The 20,576-nt window shown below is 48.0% G+C and overlaps 1 protein-coding gene across 1 annotated transcript; it reads left to right on the plus strand.

Moving 5' to 3' along the window:
* The first annotated feature begins 2,999 nt into the window (after window positions 1–2,999).
* Window positions 3,000–19,912, plus strand: RFLNA (refilin A). Its single transcript, XM_086761426.1, has 3 exons — window positions 3,000–3,213; window positions 12,704–12,813; window positions 14,717–19,912. The coding sequence occupies exons 1-3, from the start codon at window positions 3,004–3,006 to the stop codon at window positions 15,048–15,050; spliced, it is 654 nt and encodes a 217-aa protein (XP_086617552.1). The 5' UTR covers window positions 3,000–3,003; the 3' UTR covers window positions 15,051–19,912.
* The last annotated feature ends 664 nt before the right edge of the window (window positions 19,913–20,576 follow it).

The following is a 20,576-nucleotide window of genomic DNA, read 5'->3' on the forward strand; positions in this document are numbered from 1 at the left end:
GGACCCAGTTTCCCTGTTCCAAAGCCAAGACATCGGAATGCAGCAGTCCCTAGTGATTCCTTCCAGCAAATTAAGACTTGCTGAACTAAGGAGGGTTTCAGTAGAGCAACATGGCCTTGACTGAAAATCCCTCGCTTGTTGTTTTTCTCCTTTGGTAGGGCACTGTGCAATATTTACATCCTGTTTCAACAGGTCTAATGCTACTACCCATATATACATCTGTGTCTGCACACTGTATCCTTCACCGAGTTTCCATTCTGGCAAATTTTCACTGGCCAAGAGCCGGATACTGTGGCTCCAGGAGGACTTCTGACCAAAGAATGAGTCATTTCCATCACAACTGTCAGGACAGGAGCATTTCTTACCACCTTGCCCATCCTGTGCTTTACACAAGAGCGCTCCATATTGGATGAGTGACCCACTACTAACTTAAAACAGAATAATAACAACAATAATAACAGTACTACCATAATATGTGCACACACATGCCCTGCGGAACCCAGCAGCAGTTTGCCCAGTCAAAAGTGAAGTCAATACCCCTGCAAATGCTTGGGGATGCTTAACAGTGCATAGCAGTTCAACTGCTTAGGGCTCAGCAAACCCTAAACCATGAATACCCACTTTCTGTGCTGAACACATGTATTGCACTGAAATTTACCTTTAAAGGTACACATTATTTAGCTCCGGGAAAAACTGCATTCTAATTTCTCAAAACAAGAATCAGAAAAAAAATAACCTCCCCCCAACTGCTCCCCAAGGTAAAATATACCTCTCTAGGGGTAAATGATAGCACACTCACCCCTGTCCAGTGCCCCTTTGTCCTGCTCCTTTTTTCTTCCTGGAGGAAAGCAGCTCTGAAGACACTCCTTCCCCCTGCACATACAGTCTCGCCGGTTCAGGAGAGGGGCAGGAGAACAGGGCTGCAGGGGAACTGCTGGGCTGAATGCCTGAGTTCACAGTGTTAACTGGCTGGAGAATCCTATTACGTGATAGGTAGCAAGCCAGGGCCTAATTTATGGAAATATTGACCTTCGGTCCCCTTTGACATTTTCAGATCAGCCGTAGCTTGTGTGAGACATTAGAGCCCTTACAGTAAGGGGCTCTAAATCAGCCTGTGCGGCTGCTGGAGCCAAGGAGCGGGTCAGAGGTAAGAATTCACTGAGGTTCGTGTGTGGGCTGCTTGGTGCCTGTTTGACATTTATAAATCAGTGACATTCCTCTGCACAGCTCCGTGCATACAGATCGCTTCACTCACTCTGAGGAGGGCCCCTCAGTTCAGTCAAGGGTGGATTTGGGCATCCTTGGCCTTTCCTTTTGACTTGAGCAAGAATACCTCTCAACAAATCCAGCTTTCTTAGCTGGTGAGTTCACCTACCATACAGTGTGACCTGCTCTCTCAGGAAGATGGAGTGCAGGCCCTTTTAGGATCCCTACCTCCAAGGACTGTGCCGTCTTCAGGGCTAGGTACAATACCAGACCCCTTACATTTTCATCAGTTGCCACAACAAACGTGTTCGTTGGTTTTGTAGCAAAAACAACTGCAGTCCCGTTCTGCTGGGTGCTGGGCCAACAACTCGGACGCAGAGGAGGCAGTCAGTTGGATTTCAACAGCTTCCCATGGAAACCTATTTGCCACAAATAAAGCTCCACCGGGCTGAGCCGTATGAGTGGGCTTGCCCCAGATTTCTCACAGTCTAGACTCTATGTAGAGAGAAAACATAATGAGAAAAACATAAGCAGGGTTGTGGACAAGGTAATGTTAATGTCAGCCAGTTATTGTGCAATAAATGTCCATATCGGCTTCAGCAAGCCCGACCTGTTTAACTGCTGCTCGCTTCTTTGAACCCCAAGGGTTGATACGTGGTGGCAGTGACTCCGGCACCCATCGCTCCTCCTGGCTGGCAACTGTGCTGGGCTTTGGGATGCCCTCCCATTGCATTTATGGTGGTCACGAGCACACGACGGCTGGGATGGGGAGGCCAGCTCCTCAGTGGTTGTGGACCAGCAGCTGTGGAGCCAAAGATTGTGTTTCGGGCTGCACTAAGCAGGAGGCATAAGGACCGCCATGACGGTATGGCCGGCACAGGGGCTATGGCAGGCTCGTATACCCCAGTAGCCAACACTACCACGGTCACCCACTGTGTAGGTGAAGCCACCCATGGCCACTTCAAAGCAAAAAAGAGGGGCGATGGCTCTTGAGAAGAGCTCTTCCCTCAGGCCCTCGCACCTTGACACTGAGAGGGAAAGCTGCTTGAGCGGGTGAAAGGAGGACGAAAATCAGAACTGAGGGAAAAATCAGACAGAAGTGAGGGAAATGAGTGGAGGGAAGCCGCAGCTCGGTGATGGCGGGTGTGTGCGGAGGCCCCTCTCCCGCAGGCCGGGGGGCGGGAGTCGCCTCGGGTCTTCGGGGGGCGACACCCGGGGGGATGAGAAGGCGGGCGGCGCCAAACCCGCTCCCTGCCTGGGCAGTGCCTGAAAATGTGCTGCTAGGGCAGAGCTGGGGGACCGGGGGAAGGGGAGGGCGCTCCCCGGCTCCCCTCCCACCCTCTCCGGATAAATGGGCCGCCGGGAGGCGGCGGGCGGGCGGACGGCGGCAGCCTGTGGAGCAGCGCGGCCCGCCCGGCCCCGGCCCCGGCCCCGGCCCCGGCCCCCCGCCGCCCCCAGCGCTCCCTGCCGGCGGGGCCGTCCCGGGCTCCGCCACACGTAAACGGCCGCATCCCCCGCGGGGCTGGGGCGAGGGGATCGGGCCTTTCTCCCCTTCCCCGGGGGCCGCCTGACGGGCAGGGGGCGGGGGCTGGGGTAGGGGGAAGGCGGCCGGGACAGCCCGGTCCGGCTGATGCCGGCTCTCCCCCCCGCAGCAGGCTCAGCCGGGGTTCCGGCAGGCTGCTGGCCGCGATCGGGACTGAGTGGGGGCCCCCCGGGCTCCTTTCCCCTTCCCTCCCTCCGCGGCGGGCAGCGCTGGAGGCTTTTCTCCCGCCGCGGCCCCCTCGCTGCCCCCCAGACATGGTAGGTCACCTACAGCTGCAAGGGATGGACGACAGCCTGAAAGAGAAGAGCCGCGAAGGCTTGCTGGACAGCCCGGACTCGGGGCTGCCCCCCAGCCCCAGCCCCCCTTTCTACTCCCTCTCGCCTGGCGAGGGCCGAGCGGGGGGCAGCAGCGGCGCGGACCCCCCGGCCCCGGGGCACCGTCGAGAGGCCAAGGACGGCAGAGTGGTAAGAGCCAAACGCGGGGCGCTGGGCTCTGTCCTCTCCGGGCCCCGGGGGAGTGCAGTGGGGAGCAGGCAAGAAAGGGCTGGGGTACCCCCGGGCTCCCCCGGGCTGTGCCCTTGCACCGGTGGCCGAGGGCTCTCCCGGGCTGCCTGTGCCCCGTGGCACCGCCGCTGCTGTGCCCAGGCAGGGCTTGGCCTGGTGCCGGCCGGGGGTTTTCTCATACCCTCGCAGAAGCGTTGGCAGTTGGGCTGGGTAAACGCTATTAAAGTTATTAACAGCGTGGGAGTGGAACGCAGGTCTGAAACAGGCTCCTCTGCCTACCTTAAGAACGGAAAAGTGCTGTCGCTTCTCAGTGACACTGTCCTGCCTGGTAGATACAGGTTGGAGCTGCATCCGTCTGGACCAGAGGCAGAGGAGTCCGGCTCCCAGCCATCCTTATGCTCCGGCATCCCACCTTCGTTTGGTCAGGAGCGTGGAGCCACGTTTGCTGGAGCCCTGGTTGAAGGAGACACAAACCAGTCCGTTAACTCGGGGCAGGGTACGGTTATCTGCCTGGGGAGCTGGGATGGAAGACACGGTCCGGGGAAGGTTGTGTGCGGCCGCCCTTTGCTGGAGTGGGGTTTTGTGGAAAGGTTTGTGCGTGCACGGCCGAGCAGAGCAGGGTTGGTGGTTTGTAAGCTCAGGCAGCTGGCAGCGGCACTGCAGATATCTGTTAGCCTGACGCAGTGCCAGTGAAGCAGTTGACTGCGGAGTAGGATTTGGGTAGATTTATTATGACTATTATTCTGCTTTATTTTGTTTATTTCTATCCCTTAGGTGTAAAAACTGCTTTTAAAACACAAAGATTGGAGCATAAGCAAGGGTGGTGGAGGTTTTTAAAGGATTATGAAAGTTCTTCCCCAGGGATCTTTCAAAAAAAATTTTAACATATAAGACATTTGTAGGTGTATTCAGCACAGTTAATTGGCTTCTATATGGAATAAAAACTGCAGCACAAATCTTTCCATGGGAAAAACTGATCTACCTATGGATTAGTGACAATTCAAAGACTTCTTCCCGGTAGAGACATTTTGCAATGACTTCTCACACCCTCATTTACTTTCTGAAGTTCTAAGGCTATTTTAGCGTATCTGCCTTTTACTCGCGAACGTGCCAAAACCTTCCCCAGGAACAATGACTTCTTCTCACCAGACTATGGTGGGTAGGGTGCGAGGTGTTAATTGTGAAAATCAAATCTCAAACCCGCTAACACTTTGGTTCCGAATATGGAGCCTTACCTGCAGATGCCTGGGCGTGTGCGCCGTATCTTGATGGGACTGTTTATGTACAAAGAGTTACCCACATGCTTCTGATTTGGCAGGATCGGGCTGTTGCTACGTATTTGTAAAATCAAATGTGGGAGGTAGATGAATGAAGGCTTGCTGGACCAGAAACCAGCTGGGGTGGAGGTGTCTGCAAAGTTCTGTAAGGGGGATATGACAGTCTCCGTTCCAGTAATATGACAGTTGGCTACCATTCCTCCCAAGAAATCCCTTAGATATCAAAGATGAAAGAGCATGAGAAAAACCTATTTCAGCTTTTGGGCTGCTGGAACTGAGAGTTTTAGTGCTGACTCCTATGGAAAAAAGTTAATTAATGTGATCTGTGTAAGGCAACATTAAGTTTTCCAGTTATTTTAAAAATTTTGACCATAAATTAACATTTTACGTATTTCAGAGGAACTCGTGCTGTAGATGTTTCCAAATTTTATATCACATTGCAACAGCATGGGTAGCCCTGGGCTCCTGCTGTTAGACTATGGATTTCATACATTGTGGATGTTTCCATGCCCTTCACAGGTACGGAAGGTTGCTGAGATCCTAACACTGGAACCAATTTGACTGTATTTGGAGTGGTGCAGGACTGTGCTCCTTAACGCTTGACTGCAAAATAATGCAAAATAACTGCACTGCAAAATAATGAAGTAAATGGGAACTTTGACTCTGACTGTACAGAGTTTCACTTATTCTCATTTCCACCCTGCAAATACTGTACTTGCAGCTGTTACTAAGAAAGCAGGAAAAATATGGAGAGCATTGCTTGCTTCATACTTCTAAATTTCAGTGTCTAATTAGCTTTAATCTTGCCATTTAACAAGGACTTGCGGATCTATGAGCAATTACACAATCCATGAATGTGCTTCTGTTTAACTCTGCTACTCTGCTCTTCAGCAGAGCATGCAGAATTGGCAAATCAATAATTGCAGCTATTTGCACACCAAGGCATGCTTTTTTAATTGCTTGTTATATTAGTGTTTGTTTTGCTTATAAACGTGACAGAGCCAGGAATGCAGCCTGCACTCTTTTGTGTTATAATGCCATAAAACCATATATAAGCTCAGTCACCAACGATCGAAATTCTAGTATGTATGGTTACAATAAATTGCTGTCAGGTGACGAAAACAACATTCCAGATCTGTGGGAAGTATTTCATACTATTCCTTGCTGCAGACCTATCAAAACCACCAGTCTGAACCCAGTTGCGTTCTTTTGCAGTCAGCTGTTTTGCTCCAACTTCACAAATATGTTGAAGATTTTTTTTCTGCTCTAGGACAGCTCTTCTCTTACAGGCTAAAATGAGATTGCATGCCCTTATCGAAGAGTCTCCTGTGTGTAAAATCTGTGCTCGCTCTGCCTTGTGTTATTAACTGTGACTCTGAAAAAGTAAACTCTCTTCTCTTTAATAAGCACGACTTTGTTTCAAAGACAATGCACCATTTATTCACATTTAACCAGCCAATTTGGCTACGGCTTTAGGATCCAAGAAAATATGAAAGGCAATTTAGGGCCAGAGTCATAAATACCACAAGTTCAACACCATTTAGGGGCTTTTTTTTTTTTTCCATTTTACTTGCAGTGCAAGAGAAATTGGCTTTTATTTCTTCAAATAAAGCCCATGTAGGGAATTTGTCAATTGTTTTGTGCTTAAGTGCAAATACCCTAATGAAAATAGAAGGTGACTTTTACCTAGTTCCGCCTTTTAAATCTGAAACATGATTAAATTGGTTCTAAGGACTTGGGTTACTGAATTCTCTAGGCTTTGCGTGTAATGCTGGGCCAAAAGGAACATGAATACAACAAAATAAATCTCTAATAATATGCACAAAGGAGCAGTTGCTGGAAAGGTAGGGAATGAAATGACAGATCTGCTTAGAGTTTTCCCTGTTGTTGTTGCCCTGGGATATAGTTTTAGGCTAGAAGAACTGCTTTTGGGCTGTGCTGAAATAAGAGCTTTGCATTCAATCGCGTAAATCCTGACGGATACCAGGAGAGATCAGGATGACATTCAACTGCAGAACTACCAGTCGTGCCTTCTTGAAGCAGAAGACTTCTTGTCCCTTCCCAACACTTTTGCCACTGCAATGACTTCCGCCACTGCAACGAGTTCCTTTTTATTTGAAAGACTTGAGCGTTTGTGCATTCAACCTGCCTGACTGAGCGCTGACTTCTGTAGGACTGTATCCCAGTGGATCGGCTGTCAGATGAATGCCCCCGCCTAGGGAATTTCTACTTACATTCAGAAGCTGTGTCGGACAACAGCGCGGTGCCAGAATAGTCTCGTGTGGTGATTCCAGGTTCGTCTCAAGGCCCTTGCCACAGCCTTCACAGGCATGGTCCCAACAACAGAGTCCAGGTCAGCATGTGTGCCAGCCCTGTTGAATTTATGCTGATGCTAAAAAAACAAACAAACAAACAAAACCCCCCAAACAACCAAAACACTTCCTACTGACGTGCTGCATTTTGAAGAGCCCTTGGGCCACAGAGCCAAGACAGAGCTAGGCAGGAAGGATGTAATTCTTTGAAATAATAAAGCCCTGCTTTCTACCTGAGATCTGCATTTACTGTTATCACCTCCAAATAAGATCTCATCTGGCTGTAGTATAAATTACTTGTAATGTGCAATATGTGAAGATATTGAGAAAATAAATGGTCTGTTAAACAAATACTGCTTATCAGCTAGAGCGGAGAATGTCGATGTGTGTCACATAACTCAGCCAGATCTTTCATTATAGCTGTAAATAACAGCTGAGTAAAGTGACATTTTCATGGACCCAATGTGTTACTGTAGTGGGAAATTGTGGTGAGAGATTTGCGTATGCCCTAGCTAAGTCAGGAGTTTGGGAAGTTGGGAAGTTGTAGCCCTGATGCTTGGAAAACTCTTTCCCCTTAGAATCCCTAGAGATCTAATGCCACATCTTAGTGCCTTCCACATAATGACCACAGCAAAAGCAGTCGGTCAGTTCTGGTCCTTCATGTTCTCTGGGGAAAGGTTTGGGGGTTTTTATTTATTTCAGGTCACATAGATTTCCTTTCCTTTTTGTCGCTTTGCTGTCTGGAATGTGGAAGCTGTGGGAACAGTGTATTTCAGGCCAGCTTCGTGGTGCTTTTTCCCTCATCTTGGTTTACTGTTTGATAACTCTGCTTCCATTCTTATAAGTTATCCCAAATGGAAAGTATCTTAATGGAGCCCACTGACTCTACATAATTATTAGGGGTAAAACCAGCATTATTCTGCCCACTATATTATTTTTGCTGTTGTTCAGAGCTCTAAATACCCCCAGGAACCAGTCCCTGAGATGGCACTCGTGGCTGGTACGAAGCAATGACATGGAGCTGAAGAACATGCGTCTGTCCTAAAGCAAGAGTCCCGTAATACTTTTGCCACCATAAAGGAAGTGCTGGTGGTTAGTTGTAGACTGAATTCCGTTCAGCAACTGATTTTATCTGTGTTTATCTCTGTGCTACTTGAAGAAAGCAGAGTTTAGCTGCCCAGGCCCTTGCATGCCTGAAAGGCATCAGAGCTAAGACAGTGGGAAAAATGCAGCCAAACAAGAAATCCCTTCAGCTTTTTAATAACACCGTAACCCTTTACTGGTTGAAACAAATTATATACTGGAAAGGAAATAAATATTATAGCACATTCATGGCTTAATTTTCACCCTGGCGCTGTTTTGAGGGCATATATGTGGGGCTTACTTTTTGATCTCTCCAGTATCTTCCCTTTAGCCTCCTCAACCTTCCTGGACCACCAGCCTCCTCCTCTCCCTGCATAAAGATTACAGAGTTGTGCTGGCTTTTGCAGAGCTGCATCTGATAAGTAGCAGCACAGCTCCAATTACTGGGGACAGATTAATCAGGTTCCAGCTGTAGCCTTCCAGCACAGCAACCGTAGGATTTCCTTGGATAGGCAAGACTTCAACTGTGGATCACTTGTGGACAGCCTAGTCTAAAGACACGTGGGTTTCTCCTCCTCACCATCAGGGACTCCTAGTAGTGTGCAACAAGCTCTGCTCCCTGCCAGCCCATCTGTAGTGCAGGGCAATAAAGAAACTCACCTTATTTGTGAAGTGTCCGGAGATTGCCGAGTGATTGCTAGAAATGAGCCAAGGATCATCATTTTCTCCAGGGAGCTCAGCAGTCCAGTGTTCATCTTCTTTCAACCATTCCTGCGCAGAAGGAAAAAGAATTGAGTCAGTATTTTTTTTTGACAGGCAGAACATTTTTGTTTTGTTTTTGCCTTAAAACAAATTGGAAGGAGCTGGTGTCAAACTCTTGCCAAAAAGCCAGCTTTTGACACGTGCCAAGCATATAACATTTCAGCCCCAAAGACAAATCTTTTGGAAAGCTCATATCCCCCTGTTCCTTGCTTCCCAACTCCAGGTGAGATGCAGAAGCAGATATTTCAGAACATCACTGGAGGTAAAACATCATCTGAAGTGCCTTTGAGTTGCTGCTGTGTAAAACCTGTGCTTACTGTTTATTGACCCTTTCACTCTGTGCAAGCAATTCAGTTGCTTGTTTGGTGAGCAGACTGCAGGGTCTTATAGAAGATCTATTTTTAAGACATGCTTTGTAAGTTATTTACATCTTCCATTTGCAGACTTCCAGGTGACTTCAAGGTTTCTGTTCTGCAGCAGGTCATGGTACTGCTCATGACTCTGATGTTCTCTGATGGGTGGTAGAAGTTGCTGGCTTTGACTTGCCAATGCCCACAATGGTTCCAGCTTTCTAAATTAATCAAGCTAAGCCTGCAGGTCTGAAGTTGATGCTCGTTTACAGCATAGCAATGCATTATGAAATGCCTTTTGTCACCCTTCTCTGCCCAGAGCGAGGTAAACCCACAATGGAAGTAGTCTTGTCACCACTCCATCCAGAACTAATCTGGAGAAGACTCAATCTTGCTCTCACCAAATTCAGTGGCAACTTTTTGACTCTGATTCGTTTCAGTCGTGCATGACAAAGCCTCCCTTTCTCCATGCCCACGCTCTGATTGAACCGCACCCCCGGTACACAGCGGACTGCGAAGCCAGTTCCTGTACAAACGCTGGGGGGCCAGATTCCCCACCAATGTTCCTGCTAAACCACAGAAAGGACTTTGCCTCCCTCATCCTTGTCTCTAGGGATGTTTGGAGCACACTTCGTGTTAGCATCTGTTAGCAAGAAGTGTGAAGGTTGGGGTTGGTTTGCCTGGAAGCACTGAAATGGATTCTTTAAAACTGCACTTTACAGATGCCTGTTGTGGAACTGTTCAGGGATCTGGATTTCTCCTGTGTAAAGAAGCTCATGGTTTACCATCCATCCGAGTTTGTTATTTGGCATTCTAGCAAGCTAGTCGGGATCTGAAAAGCACCTTCATTCACAACTCTTTCATTTTACCCAATCTTCAGTAGTCCCTGACCAGTAGAAGTAAAGAAGATATTCCCATAGGCTAAACTCACAGCAAGACGACGTTGGGATGCCTGTGCGGCTCAGACCAGTGCCTGCCAGCCTTTTTTTCTGGTTACCTAAGTTTGCAGTCAGTTTTGGCAGCATGGCCTGAAAATATCTGTTGTTGAGAAGCTGGGACAAAAGAGTCTTCCCAGTTCTGTTCTGCCTCTCCACTTTTTGGGTGATTATTTTACCTGTGATGGGCAACAGCAAACCACACCAACTTGCTTGTTACACTCAAAGAGAGCCATTGCCCCTCCCCAGCCAAGGTGGGCATCGCAAAGGCTCCCCAACAGCAGTGCACGGAAGAGAGCAGGATGCGCAGAGCGCTCTAGATGTGCTTTCTTAGGCTGTCAGATCACACAGGGAGGGTGGGGCTGGGCCTGGACTTGGGTGGATGCGCTCTGAAATAAATCTGGGTGGTGCTGGAAGAGGCAATGGTAGTTCAAGGGCAGGGGCTCTCCCTTCAGAGCCTGTTGCTAAGGAGTATAAAGAGAAAGAGAACAGTCTCCTGAAGGAAGGACACGTATCCCCAGCCTTTCTTCCTTCCCTGGTTGAAACAATCTGCATCTCTGTGCCGGTGAACCCCCAAAGGCCAGCTTGACTGCTGTTGGCAGAGCCCACGAATGCGTGTGCACATGGTGTTTGACTCCTGCACCCAAATGAACCTCTCCTCACGTACAAGATGTCTTTGGAAAGAGCTCTGGCCATGTGCAGACTGTTAAAAGCTGGAGATCTGCACCCTTGTGAGCTAAGGCTTGTCTGATCTAAACAATTCACATTTCAGAAGCAAAGAGCTTTATTTACGACCAGAAAGGCTGCCCTTGCCCTCCCCTGTCAAGAGTGTTGAAAGCAATCCAGGAATGAACTTTGCCTTTTGGCCAGTGTTTGGTAGTGAGGGTAAACTTTTTTCCCCCCCCTCATACCTGTGCAAGTACTGTCCTTTTTGACAGTGGAACAGAAGTATTCAATCAAAAAAGAGAGGTTGGCTGTTTTACTTTACAGTTTAACACAGTAGTGAAGTGCGGGGATATTTCAGTACAGAAAGAACAAACAGCTTTGTGGCTTTGGGACGGAGAATTGAAGGGCTTGGCAAATTCAGATGAAGCAATGACATTTTTTTTTGCCTTAGCCTAAGGCAGAAAGCCCAGGCCACTAGAGAAAACCAGAGCTCAGCTAGCGGGAGCTAATGCCGTTGAGTGGACTCAACAGAGCTTTGCCAGTTAATGCCAACTTGAGGGATAACCCAGCAAGCATTTGGGGACCTTCATGTTGTACAGGGTAGGGCACAAGCTGCAGTACCCCATACCTGGCACTGCCAGGAGGAGCCAGGTCATGGCTCCAGTGTTCCCTCCTGTACCACCCAGCCAGAAGATGCTGGGGAAGGTGGAAAGGAGTGACAATACAAGAGCTGTGTCCTCAGCTACAGTCAGTGGATTCTGAGAGTCCTGAGATGATCTTACTGGTGAAACATGGCTGTGATTCTAGCACTCACAGCCTGGGCATGGTGGAAAGCTGAAAAACTCCGTGAGCTTTCCAGCCATCTCGAGACCTTTCAGCCCTGCCCAGAGGCCGCCAGCCATCTCCTTTAAAGAGAGCCTGTGTCCCTGTGTGCCATAAATTGCTGCCGGCAGAAAAGTGGTGGCAGGGACCAAAACCCGCAATGACATTTTTCCAAGAGGGCAGGATTAGGCTTAATTAACTGCTGGGCTTGGTCCAGACACCAGACACAGGATCCCTGTATGTGGGAACTGATGTTTAAGTGCACTCCAGTATAGAGAAGTGGGATTACTCATTTTTGTGGTGGGCAGAGGAGTCTGGGCTGGACTGTGACAATTTGTCAGAGTAGGTAACTTCAGGGTGTAATTAGTCTTAAAAATCCAGGTTTTGGTCTCATGAATTGGAGCAGCTCCATTTGTTAAAAAGTCCTGGCCTGAAACTGGTTTCCTGAATTGCAGAGGCCACGAGGTGCCCCAGTCTCACCACTCACTCAGTTGTGCATGGTTAACTGGAACATCCCTTGGAGCATGACAGCCAGTTTTGGCACCAAGGCTTCAGCAATAGCAAGTCTACCACTTCCCCCGCTGGATCTCCGTGAGGGATATATTATTTTCAGCATGTATATATATATAAAAACATATACACATCTCGCTTAAGTAGACCTGCGTCCTTTAAGTCAGCAGACTTGGGCCCTGTCTCTGTCTTACATCAGACTTGGAGCCCTTCTCCATGCTGGTGCACTTTGAGTCTTTGTGAGACTTGTTAATTCAAAACAGTGACTGCAACATCAGGGCTAAAGAAACCCCCCCAAACAACTGCAATTCCTATGAGAAACAAGAAAAGAAGAGGAAAGGAAAGGAAGGGCTGAATTTCAGTGCACAGATACTGCGACATGGAGTGCCAGAGATCTGGGCAGAGTCACTCACCTGGGGCGACGCGCTGGGCAGAGGCAGGTGGAGAGGGCGGTATTGGTGGGTGGAATGATGCTGAGAGTGCAAGCAAGCTGAGCTTAGCTTGCACGAAACCAAGTTGGTCCTGATGCTGCCACAGTCATCTGTTCTCATTGCCAAAGAGGCTGTCCCCTGTGGTGTCTCTGAGAAGACAGAGTTCAACAAGGTTGGAGGCACTGGTATCTCCTGCCAGTGCTGAACGTGCTCCTGCTGGCTGCTCAGCTGTGCCACAGCACATTATGAACCGTGCCAGCCTCATCTGTTGTGTCCAAACACCTGCTGTGCTCTTCTCTGCAGATGCCTTACCTGCTCCCGAACCCGTCCGTGCCAGAGATGAGGCCTCGAATGTACCCTGTGTTTTTTGGAGAAAGCATTGAGGTCAACCCTGAGCCTGTGCAGGAAATCAGGTACAGATGGGATTGGGTGGGTAGGTGGGGATTTCTGTGTTTTTCCTGGTGCTTTTCCTTCTGCAAAAAAATTAAAATGTGTTTATAAATGGGAGTCATGGTTATTTTAATGGGAAGGGAGGGACAGGTGGGAGAGTAATGCCTGAATTAAAGACACTGACAGCAGCAGAAGTGGAAGGGAGGAGGCAAGAACTGGAGAGAGGTTGTAAGAGATGAAGACTTTCCTTCCAAGACCAGTTCAAATCCAAGGCTATGAGAGAAAACTGTTACCATCTGTAGGCTTGATGGCCTCCATTAAGTAACCTGATGGTCTTCATCCTGTTCCCTGCTGACTTGTATCCTTAGAAGAAGCAACACCCTTATAGCTGGCGCTTGTTTTTGTTAGCCCTTGCGGCAGAGAAACCATTAGACCAGCCCACAGAGACAGAGTGAGCTCTTCCTCGTGAGGAGATGGTCCCTCCAGCCAGCGATGGAGGTGTTCTGACCTCCTGTGGGACTAGTGCTGCTGCCGATGGATAAACGTTGGTCTCTGCTCTTCTTCCACTCTTTTGCTGGTGTGGAATCTGCTCTGCAAACAGCATGGAGCAGTTACACACGGCTTGGGGCAGGGACGGTGGGAGGACTGTAAACCCAGTTCCCACCCCCCTAAGCTGATGCAAATGTCTCTCTGGAAGTGCACCCCAGTAAATCTCTGCTTGCTGAGGAACTGCCAGCGGGCATGTTTTTATGGTGATTACATCGCAGTCTTGTTTTATGTGTGCTGAATGGCTTGCTTACACCCTAGCTGTGCAAAATACATTACAGCAGCTCAGGTTACATGCAGTGCACAATCAGTCAGCCCCCCTCCGGGTGGAGGTAATGACAAGCACACACCCAACTTTTAATCTTTTTTTTTACGTGGAGCTGCACATTCCTTGGCTGCTGATTGCCAGAGGAGCATTTGGGGAGCAGGAAAAACAAGTGAAAATCCTGCTGCTCCCCATGGCCAGAGATTCTAGGAAAAGCCTTTTACGTGGCCTGGTGTCCATACATCCCTTCTGGATGCCTGCAGAAAACAGGCAGGGCAGTGACATCCCATGTTTTGTGCATTCTTCGTCTGACGGCTGTTAACATGGCTGCTTCCTTTGAGACCAATGGCTTGGATGTTGGACAGCCATAGCCCTCAGCATCTCTGCTTTACCTGCTGTTTGGCCATTGCTTGTATTTTCTGTAGGCCCTCAACAAGAAACATCACCTCTCATCTCCCAGCACTCTGATTTTAGCTAGCTTGGGTGTCTTTGTGCTCTGATGGCAAGGCAAAATAAAGAAAAAGAGACAATCACACAGCCTGGATGGTTCAACAAGTGTCCGTTACGCCATGCTTCTGTCATCTATGAAAAGCTTATTTATGGCATTTTCCTGCCAAGCCAGAGCTTGCATGGACAACAGGGCCTGCAAAAGCAGCAGCAGACATGCTGTGTTGAGAAGTAGATTCCCCCTCACCCCAGTATGATGTCCCATGTCCATGGCCCACCAGCAGCATCTGTTCAGCCTGGTCACTGGGGCAGTGATACCCCCAAGCCTGGCACTAGCAGTAAGGAGAGTGGTGAGACCTACCGTGAGTCAGTGATCAGGAAGAAGCAGGTTGCTTGGAGCCTGTGCAACACCAGACAGATTTGGTCCTCTGTGCACTGCAGAAATGCTGAGATGGGTTCACAGCAAGGTGGGGTTCCACCAAGATTCACCAGCAGGAAGGAGCCCTCTTGGCCCTCTGCTTTGGGTTGTAGGGCTGGCAGCTGCCGCAGTGTCTGTGCAGTAAGAGGTCATAAATGTTGCCGTCTCCGAAGGGTTAGAGAAGAGTCCTGCCTATCTTTTCTCGTTTGCTGCCTGGACTGTGTTCCTGATTACTTGCTGTCGTCTCTAGGTGCAATTCCGAGGTGAAGTATGACTCCGAAAAGCATTATCGGGATGACATCTTCTACGGCCCCATCCCCACCGTCACCGCCTACAGCGAGACAGTCATTGCTGCTCCCAATTGCACCTGGCGGAACTACAAGTCCCAGCTGATCTTTGAGCCCCACCAAAAGCCACTGAGGTTTCAGAGCACAACCATCATTTTTCCTAAGCGTGCCAAGAACATTTACCGGACCACCCTCAACTACAGCTTGGGTTGTGCCAAGCGTTGGTTTGCTTCCAGCGTGCAGCTGGAACTCTGTGAGGAAACCAGCCCGTGCGTCATCTACAGTGAGACCCTCTGATCTGCCGCTGGCAATCTTGTGACCTCAAGGAGGCTGTGGCCTTTGCTGGGTCTCTGACTGGGCCTTCGTTGGCAGTGACTGAATATTAATGGCTGGAGAACAAGTCATCTTGGGTGAGGCTGAACTGCCTAGGAGGACGCTTGCAGGGCATGGCGTGGTTTTCATCAGTGAGAGGCTGGCTTGTGTTTTGCGACGTTCCTGACATTCATGATCTGGATTTTTTTTTTTTTTCCCCAAGCATATCTATTTTTGACTTGCGTTTAGATGAAATCAAGATGACAAAGGACCCTGTTACCCATAGCAGAGTGCTGCCTTGTGAGCTCTGTAGGTCTCGTCTAGCACATAGGTGGGACTCACTGTAACCTTCAGAGCTATTTTGATCTCTGCAAGGGGAAGACCAACTGCAGAGTCAGCGTCCAGTCTGCACAGCGTACACCAAGCCAGGTCTCTCAGCCTTTAAATGCAGAGGCGGCAGTTATTTTTATCAATGCATCACAGCTTGCTCCAACAGCTCATCTGGGAGATAGCTGCAGTATTACACCACTGCAGTAACCGCAGGCCTAACTTCCTCAGAGGAGTGGGGACTGTCACCAAGAAAAAGAGGAAGAAAACAGGCACATGGTGCTCTTGCTAGCAGCGAGATGTTTATGTACCATAGCAAGGCACAGAACAACCAGGAGATGGGAGAAAAGCCTACCCTGATGCACGGCCATCTCTCTCGTGAGGCCAGCCAGGAGTATGCAGGAGAGACTGAGGAAACTGAATAGCTGAAGGGCTGTTTTCTAAAAGTGTCCAAGTGATTTAGGAGCCCAGTGCCCTTTTTCAAAAGTACTGTCAGTCCAAGTGTGCCGTGCTGTTTGTCTCGAACATCCAGTTTACAGGGATCCTTACGCACTTGCAACCCTTTTGAGTTTCAGGGTACGGCTGTATTGCAGACAGGAGTGTAAGACAGGAAGATGCTATCTAGCTTCAGAGAAGCCGGTGCAGAGTTAACTCATGAGCAAGATTGCTCACCCCCTCAGTGGTTTCCATACCTGCGGCACGGACAGCTTTGCTGACTGTGGAGGAGCCACCAAACTTTTTCAGTGTAGAACTTGAAGTATTGAAGAGCCCAAATCCACGCAGGTTTTCCTTAATCAGCCAGGCTGTAGCAATTCAGCAGGTACTTCACAAAGAGCTGAGCTGTCTCTGCAAAAGGATCAAGAAACACTGAGATAGCAGGAGTCACTGCAGCCATCCTAAGGTAAACCATTCCCCACTTGTGAATCACGTCTCCCAATATCTCTTCACTTTGGTAGCTCGTTGAAAATATGCAAGAGCTTGGATTCCTGCAAACACATAACCTTTGAAAATGGCATGGAATTGTCTCCAGAAATCTTACCAAGAATTTTTGCATGCTGCTCAGAAGAGCCCAGACTTAGAAAATAACCACACGGCTCTGGAAATAAATTTCCAGCTTTCCCTCTTCTAAACTTTCCATTTTGTTCCTGACTTGCTGTGAGTCTGATGAAGTTATTTCAGAACACAACTGAGCAGCCAAGTCAAAAAACCTATTAACAGTATGAAAAAGATGGAGCTGATTGCTCAGAACAGTTGATGCACAAACCCACAGAGATTAAAAAAAAAAAAAATCTGAAAAACTTAAAAAAAAACCAACCCCAAATTAAATAGTGACTTGTAGGGATACTTTTTTCCATCACTGTCAAAAGACAAGTGGTAAATGTGACCAGAACTGTGACCTTTATGAAACAGAGTTCTCTTGTTTAAAATGAAGCACAGTTTTTCCACCAGAGGTAAATACAAGGTCTTTATATACAAAATTAAATCCTGACAGCTGAAGTGTCATTAGCACTGACAGATGTGCTCTATGGCAGTGATGAGCTCTGCCTCTCTATTTGGGAGCTAGGACTTGGTAGGGAGAAACCTCTCAAAGGATTTCCAAGGCTTCCACCTACTGTTGAATTCTTTTCAGCCACACAGAAACAATAATTATTTTTGTTATTGGTCAGATTTTACTGTCACTGACTGTCACCGTCAAAGCCTGGAAAAGCAGCATCCCTCCAAAGGGATTATTATGCCTGAAGCAACCCTTCTCCCCGGAGCTCCAGCAAACCTGAGTGCTGCGGAGTCAGCTTGGACAGCAGGGCGGCCGAGGCTAGCACGAACATGGTCCCAGTGCAGTGTAAGATGGTGATGCACTTACTGGCTGGCTCATCTTGAGGTCTGTCCTGTTTCACTGAGTGCTGGCGAGCGAGCCTTGTGACCAGTGGAAATACGCATCTGCCTTCCTGGGTACACCATGGGGGCTCTGGAGGGCTCTTGCCATCCACCTGTGAGAGTCTAGCGAAGCGGGTAGGTTTTTGTAGCAATGGTGTCAGCCGGGTTCAAAAGCAGGGCCAATACTCATACCCACTTTGTCCACTCTTAGATCTGCTTCCTAAACATTGGCTGCAACAGGAAAAAAAGAGAATTTTTTAAAAAAGACAGAAAACTAGTGTGCAAATACAAATCCAGTGGAGAGACCTGAACCACAGCCTGGTCTTTCACCACGCAGGGAGGGGGCTGCTGAAGCAAAGCCTCACAGGTCAGTGTGACCCTCGGGAGGGTGCAGTGGAGAGCTGCATCCTTGGCACTGTAGGGTCCCCACATGTCCAGGCGAGGCTTCTTTGAAGCTTCATGCTTTGTTTTCTCTGCAAATAGACTAGAAATGACCTAACATGCTCCTGCTCCATTGAGCTTGAGCAGATTTTCTGGTTTTGCCATGTCAGGAAAAAAAAAGTAATCTGTCATCTTGGGTTTCTCAGCTGCCGAAACATCCTTTGAGCTGTGTAGCCATGGACAGGCCATGGTGGGCTACCACCCTGGACCACATCCAACCTGTGACATTGCCAAGTGCCTGAGATCTGTATACATTTTTGAAAAATAGCTTCTTGTATGATGTTTCCGATGGGCCCATCACAAGCTGCTTTTCTTCTCAGTGAAAGCTGGCGTTGGAGAGGGACTTTGATTTTCCTGAGCACAAGGAAACCACAGAGGCTCAGGTCTTCAGCCTCATGTGGGCACAGATCCACCCTCTGTCCCTATTGCTTCTGTCCCTGTGGCTGGGTTGAGCAGTGGTAGAAGAGCCAAAGTTCAACTTGCTCACAACTGGGAAAAAAAATGACTTTTTTTTTTTTTTGTTTTGCTTAAGCACCAGAAACTGAATTTTCTCCTTGTGTGTTGCCAATTAAGAATCACTCCCAGCAGCCAAGAAGTGCCTCACCTGTAGTATGTTTGTACATCTAAAAGGAATGATTCATTCCACTGGAGAGGTGGTTTTCGTTTAAATGGAGCATCGTTCATCTCAACCAACAGATCTTTGTTCATGTGTATTTTCTGAAAGATACAAATGATGAATTTAGACCATGACAATGCCGCTTAGAAAGGTGAGTTTCCTTGAGCAGCTGGGACTGTGGCTACATGATTTCCCCCCAGGTAAAGCCAGATTCTGCCTTCGGGAATTATTTTCCATCAATAGTTATTTTTGAGATCAGAAACTTTCTCGGAATCCATCTGTTTTGGGGAGGGGAAGGTTGTTTTTTTTCAATATGGAAAGTCACTATCTATCTCAAAGCTGCGGGGTTTGCCCTTCATCCCCTTCATTCCTGTGATGGTTTTGCCGCAGAGCGTGCTTGTGTCTGGTCTGCCTGCATTGCTGTCATTGCACTTGGGGCCAGAAAGAGGGAACCCTAACTAAATATTGACCTTTCAGAATCTGCGGAATACTTTGCACAAGATGCAGAGAGCAGCTTTGACCAAAACAGTTCACTGCTTCTTTCATCTTTAATTTTTTTTATTTTTTTTTTTCCTCCTAAACCAGCTCTACTTTTCTCAATGTGAAATACAGACAGATTCGCACCCTGGGTGCGTACTTTCTGGGAATGGTGAAATGAGGTTTGGGTGTTGATAGCAGTGTTTGTGTGAGCTGCTGGTCAGAGAAGTGAGTGCTATTTTACTATTTATGTTGAGTGTGTCTTAAAAAAATGGGAAAGGTCACTAGAAGGCTAATGAGCAAAAGGCTTTGTAGAGCAAACTGAGGACTAAAGGCTGTGTGGATCTGATGTAGAGGTGAATGCGTGTGAACACTGTGAGCTAGGATACTTAGCCATTGTAGTTTTAACCTGCCTTTTTTCCTGCAGGGAAGAGCATCCTTGCCTTTCTTTGTAGCTGAAACAAAATCAGATCCATCCTCTATCACAGTTACTTAGTTCAACTGAAGGCTGTGAGCATCAGCGTTCCCCAGGGTTGTGGGGGACTCTGTGGATCAAGCACAGATACATAGAGCTGTTGCTGTGTGGAGATGGGGGGACACTTTATAGGGAATGATGGATCTTGTTGTGGGATATTCACATTTCTACTATCATATAAACTCTGCTCCCTGAGGATCACTCCATCACTCACAAATTGATCTGTTCTGAACATCTCCCCTGAAGCTCTCCGATAACCATTGTATTTTATAAGTCTTGGGAGGCACTAATTCCTTTTCAGATACTGTGATGGCCATCAAAATGAGCAAAGTATCCTACCGTGTGAATCGTGACCTGAAGATGGGGCTGAAAGGTGTCTGGAGGTTAGAGAAGGAAGAAAAGAACATATTACTGGTGGAAATGCCTAAGGATGTGTCATATTTTTATTTTTGTAAGTCTGATTCTCTAAGTGCTTGTAAAGTACTTTACTGTTGTATATGTGGTGATGCAGTAGTTCACAATATCCTTTTATTTTTGTATATTCCCCCCTCCACAATAATCCCTTCCTGTTCAACTCATAGAGAGTAATTTAAGAAGACAAAATTTATATATCATAATAAAATGCTCAAACTGTCATGCTGATTGTCGTGGTTTCCTTCCTCTTCCTTATCCATTTACTTGGTCCCTAATGCCTCTTTCCCCCATCCAGAGAGGACGGTTTTGGTGTTTCCCTCGCTCTGCTGTGGGATTTAGCCCAGCTCCCCAGTCTGGAGGCTGTGGTTTCAGATGTGTAAAACCTGCTGTGTGCCTAGGGAAAGTTAAATAGCTCAAAAAGCAAAAAAACCTCACTCTTCCTACAGAGGCAGTTCTACCATTTCATCACCCTAAATTTCCCTCTCCCTGCTCGATCTTGTTCTACTCGGCTGTGAAGCGCTGGTGTTCAGTCTAACTAATTCCTCTCCCAGGTTTTCCATGGCCTTGAGGGGCAGGAGGAACTGCCGTAATGCTTATTTTGTAGCCAGGTATCCACATCCCAGTACAGTGTCAGGACCCCTGCTACGGCCTGGCTTTCCAAATCACGAAGGCAGATGGGTTGTATCAGCGCTAGAACCCTGCCTGGCCATGAGGTGTGTTTTAAAGCCGTTGCTCTAATGCCTCAGGCTTGCCAGCCAGCTATTAGAGCAGTCAGCTGTCTTCCAAGACCTAAGATGTCTGCAGGGAGAATCTGACACTAATCCTTATGGAAAAATCATTGGATTTTTAGGGATGAAGTCAATAGGCTTGGACGAAAATGGCTGTT

This window comes from Chlamydotis macqueenii, chromosome 17 (genome assembly GCF_036417535.1).
Source record: "Chlamydotis macqueenii isolate bChlMac1 chromosome 17, bChlMac1.mat, whole genome shotgun sequence".
Taxonomy (NCBI): domain Eukaryota; kingdom Metazoa; phylum Chordata; class Aves; order Otidiformes; family Otididae; genus Chlamydotis; species Chlamydotis macqueenii.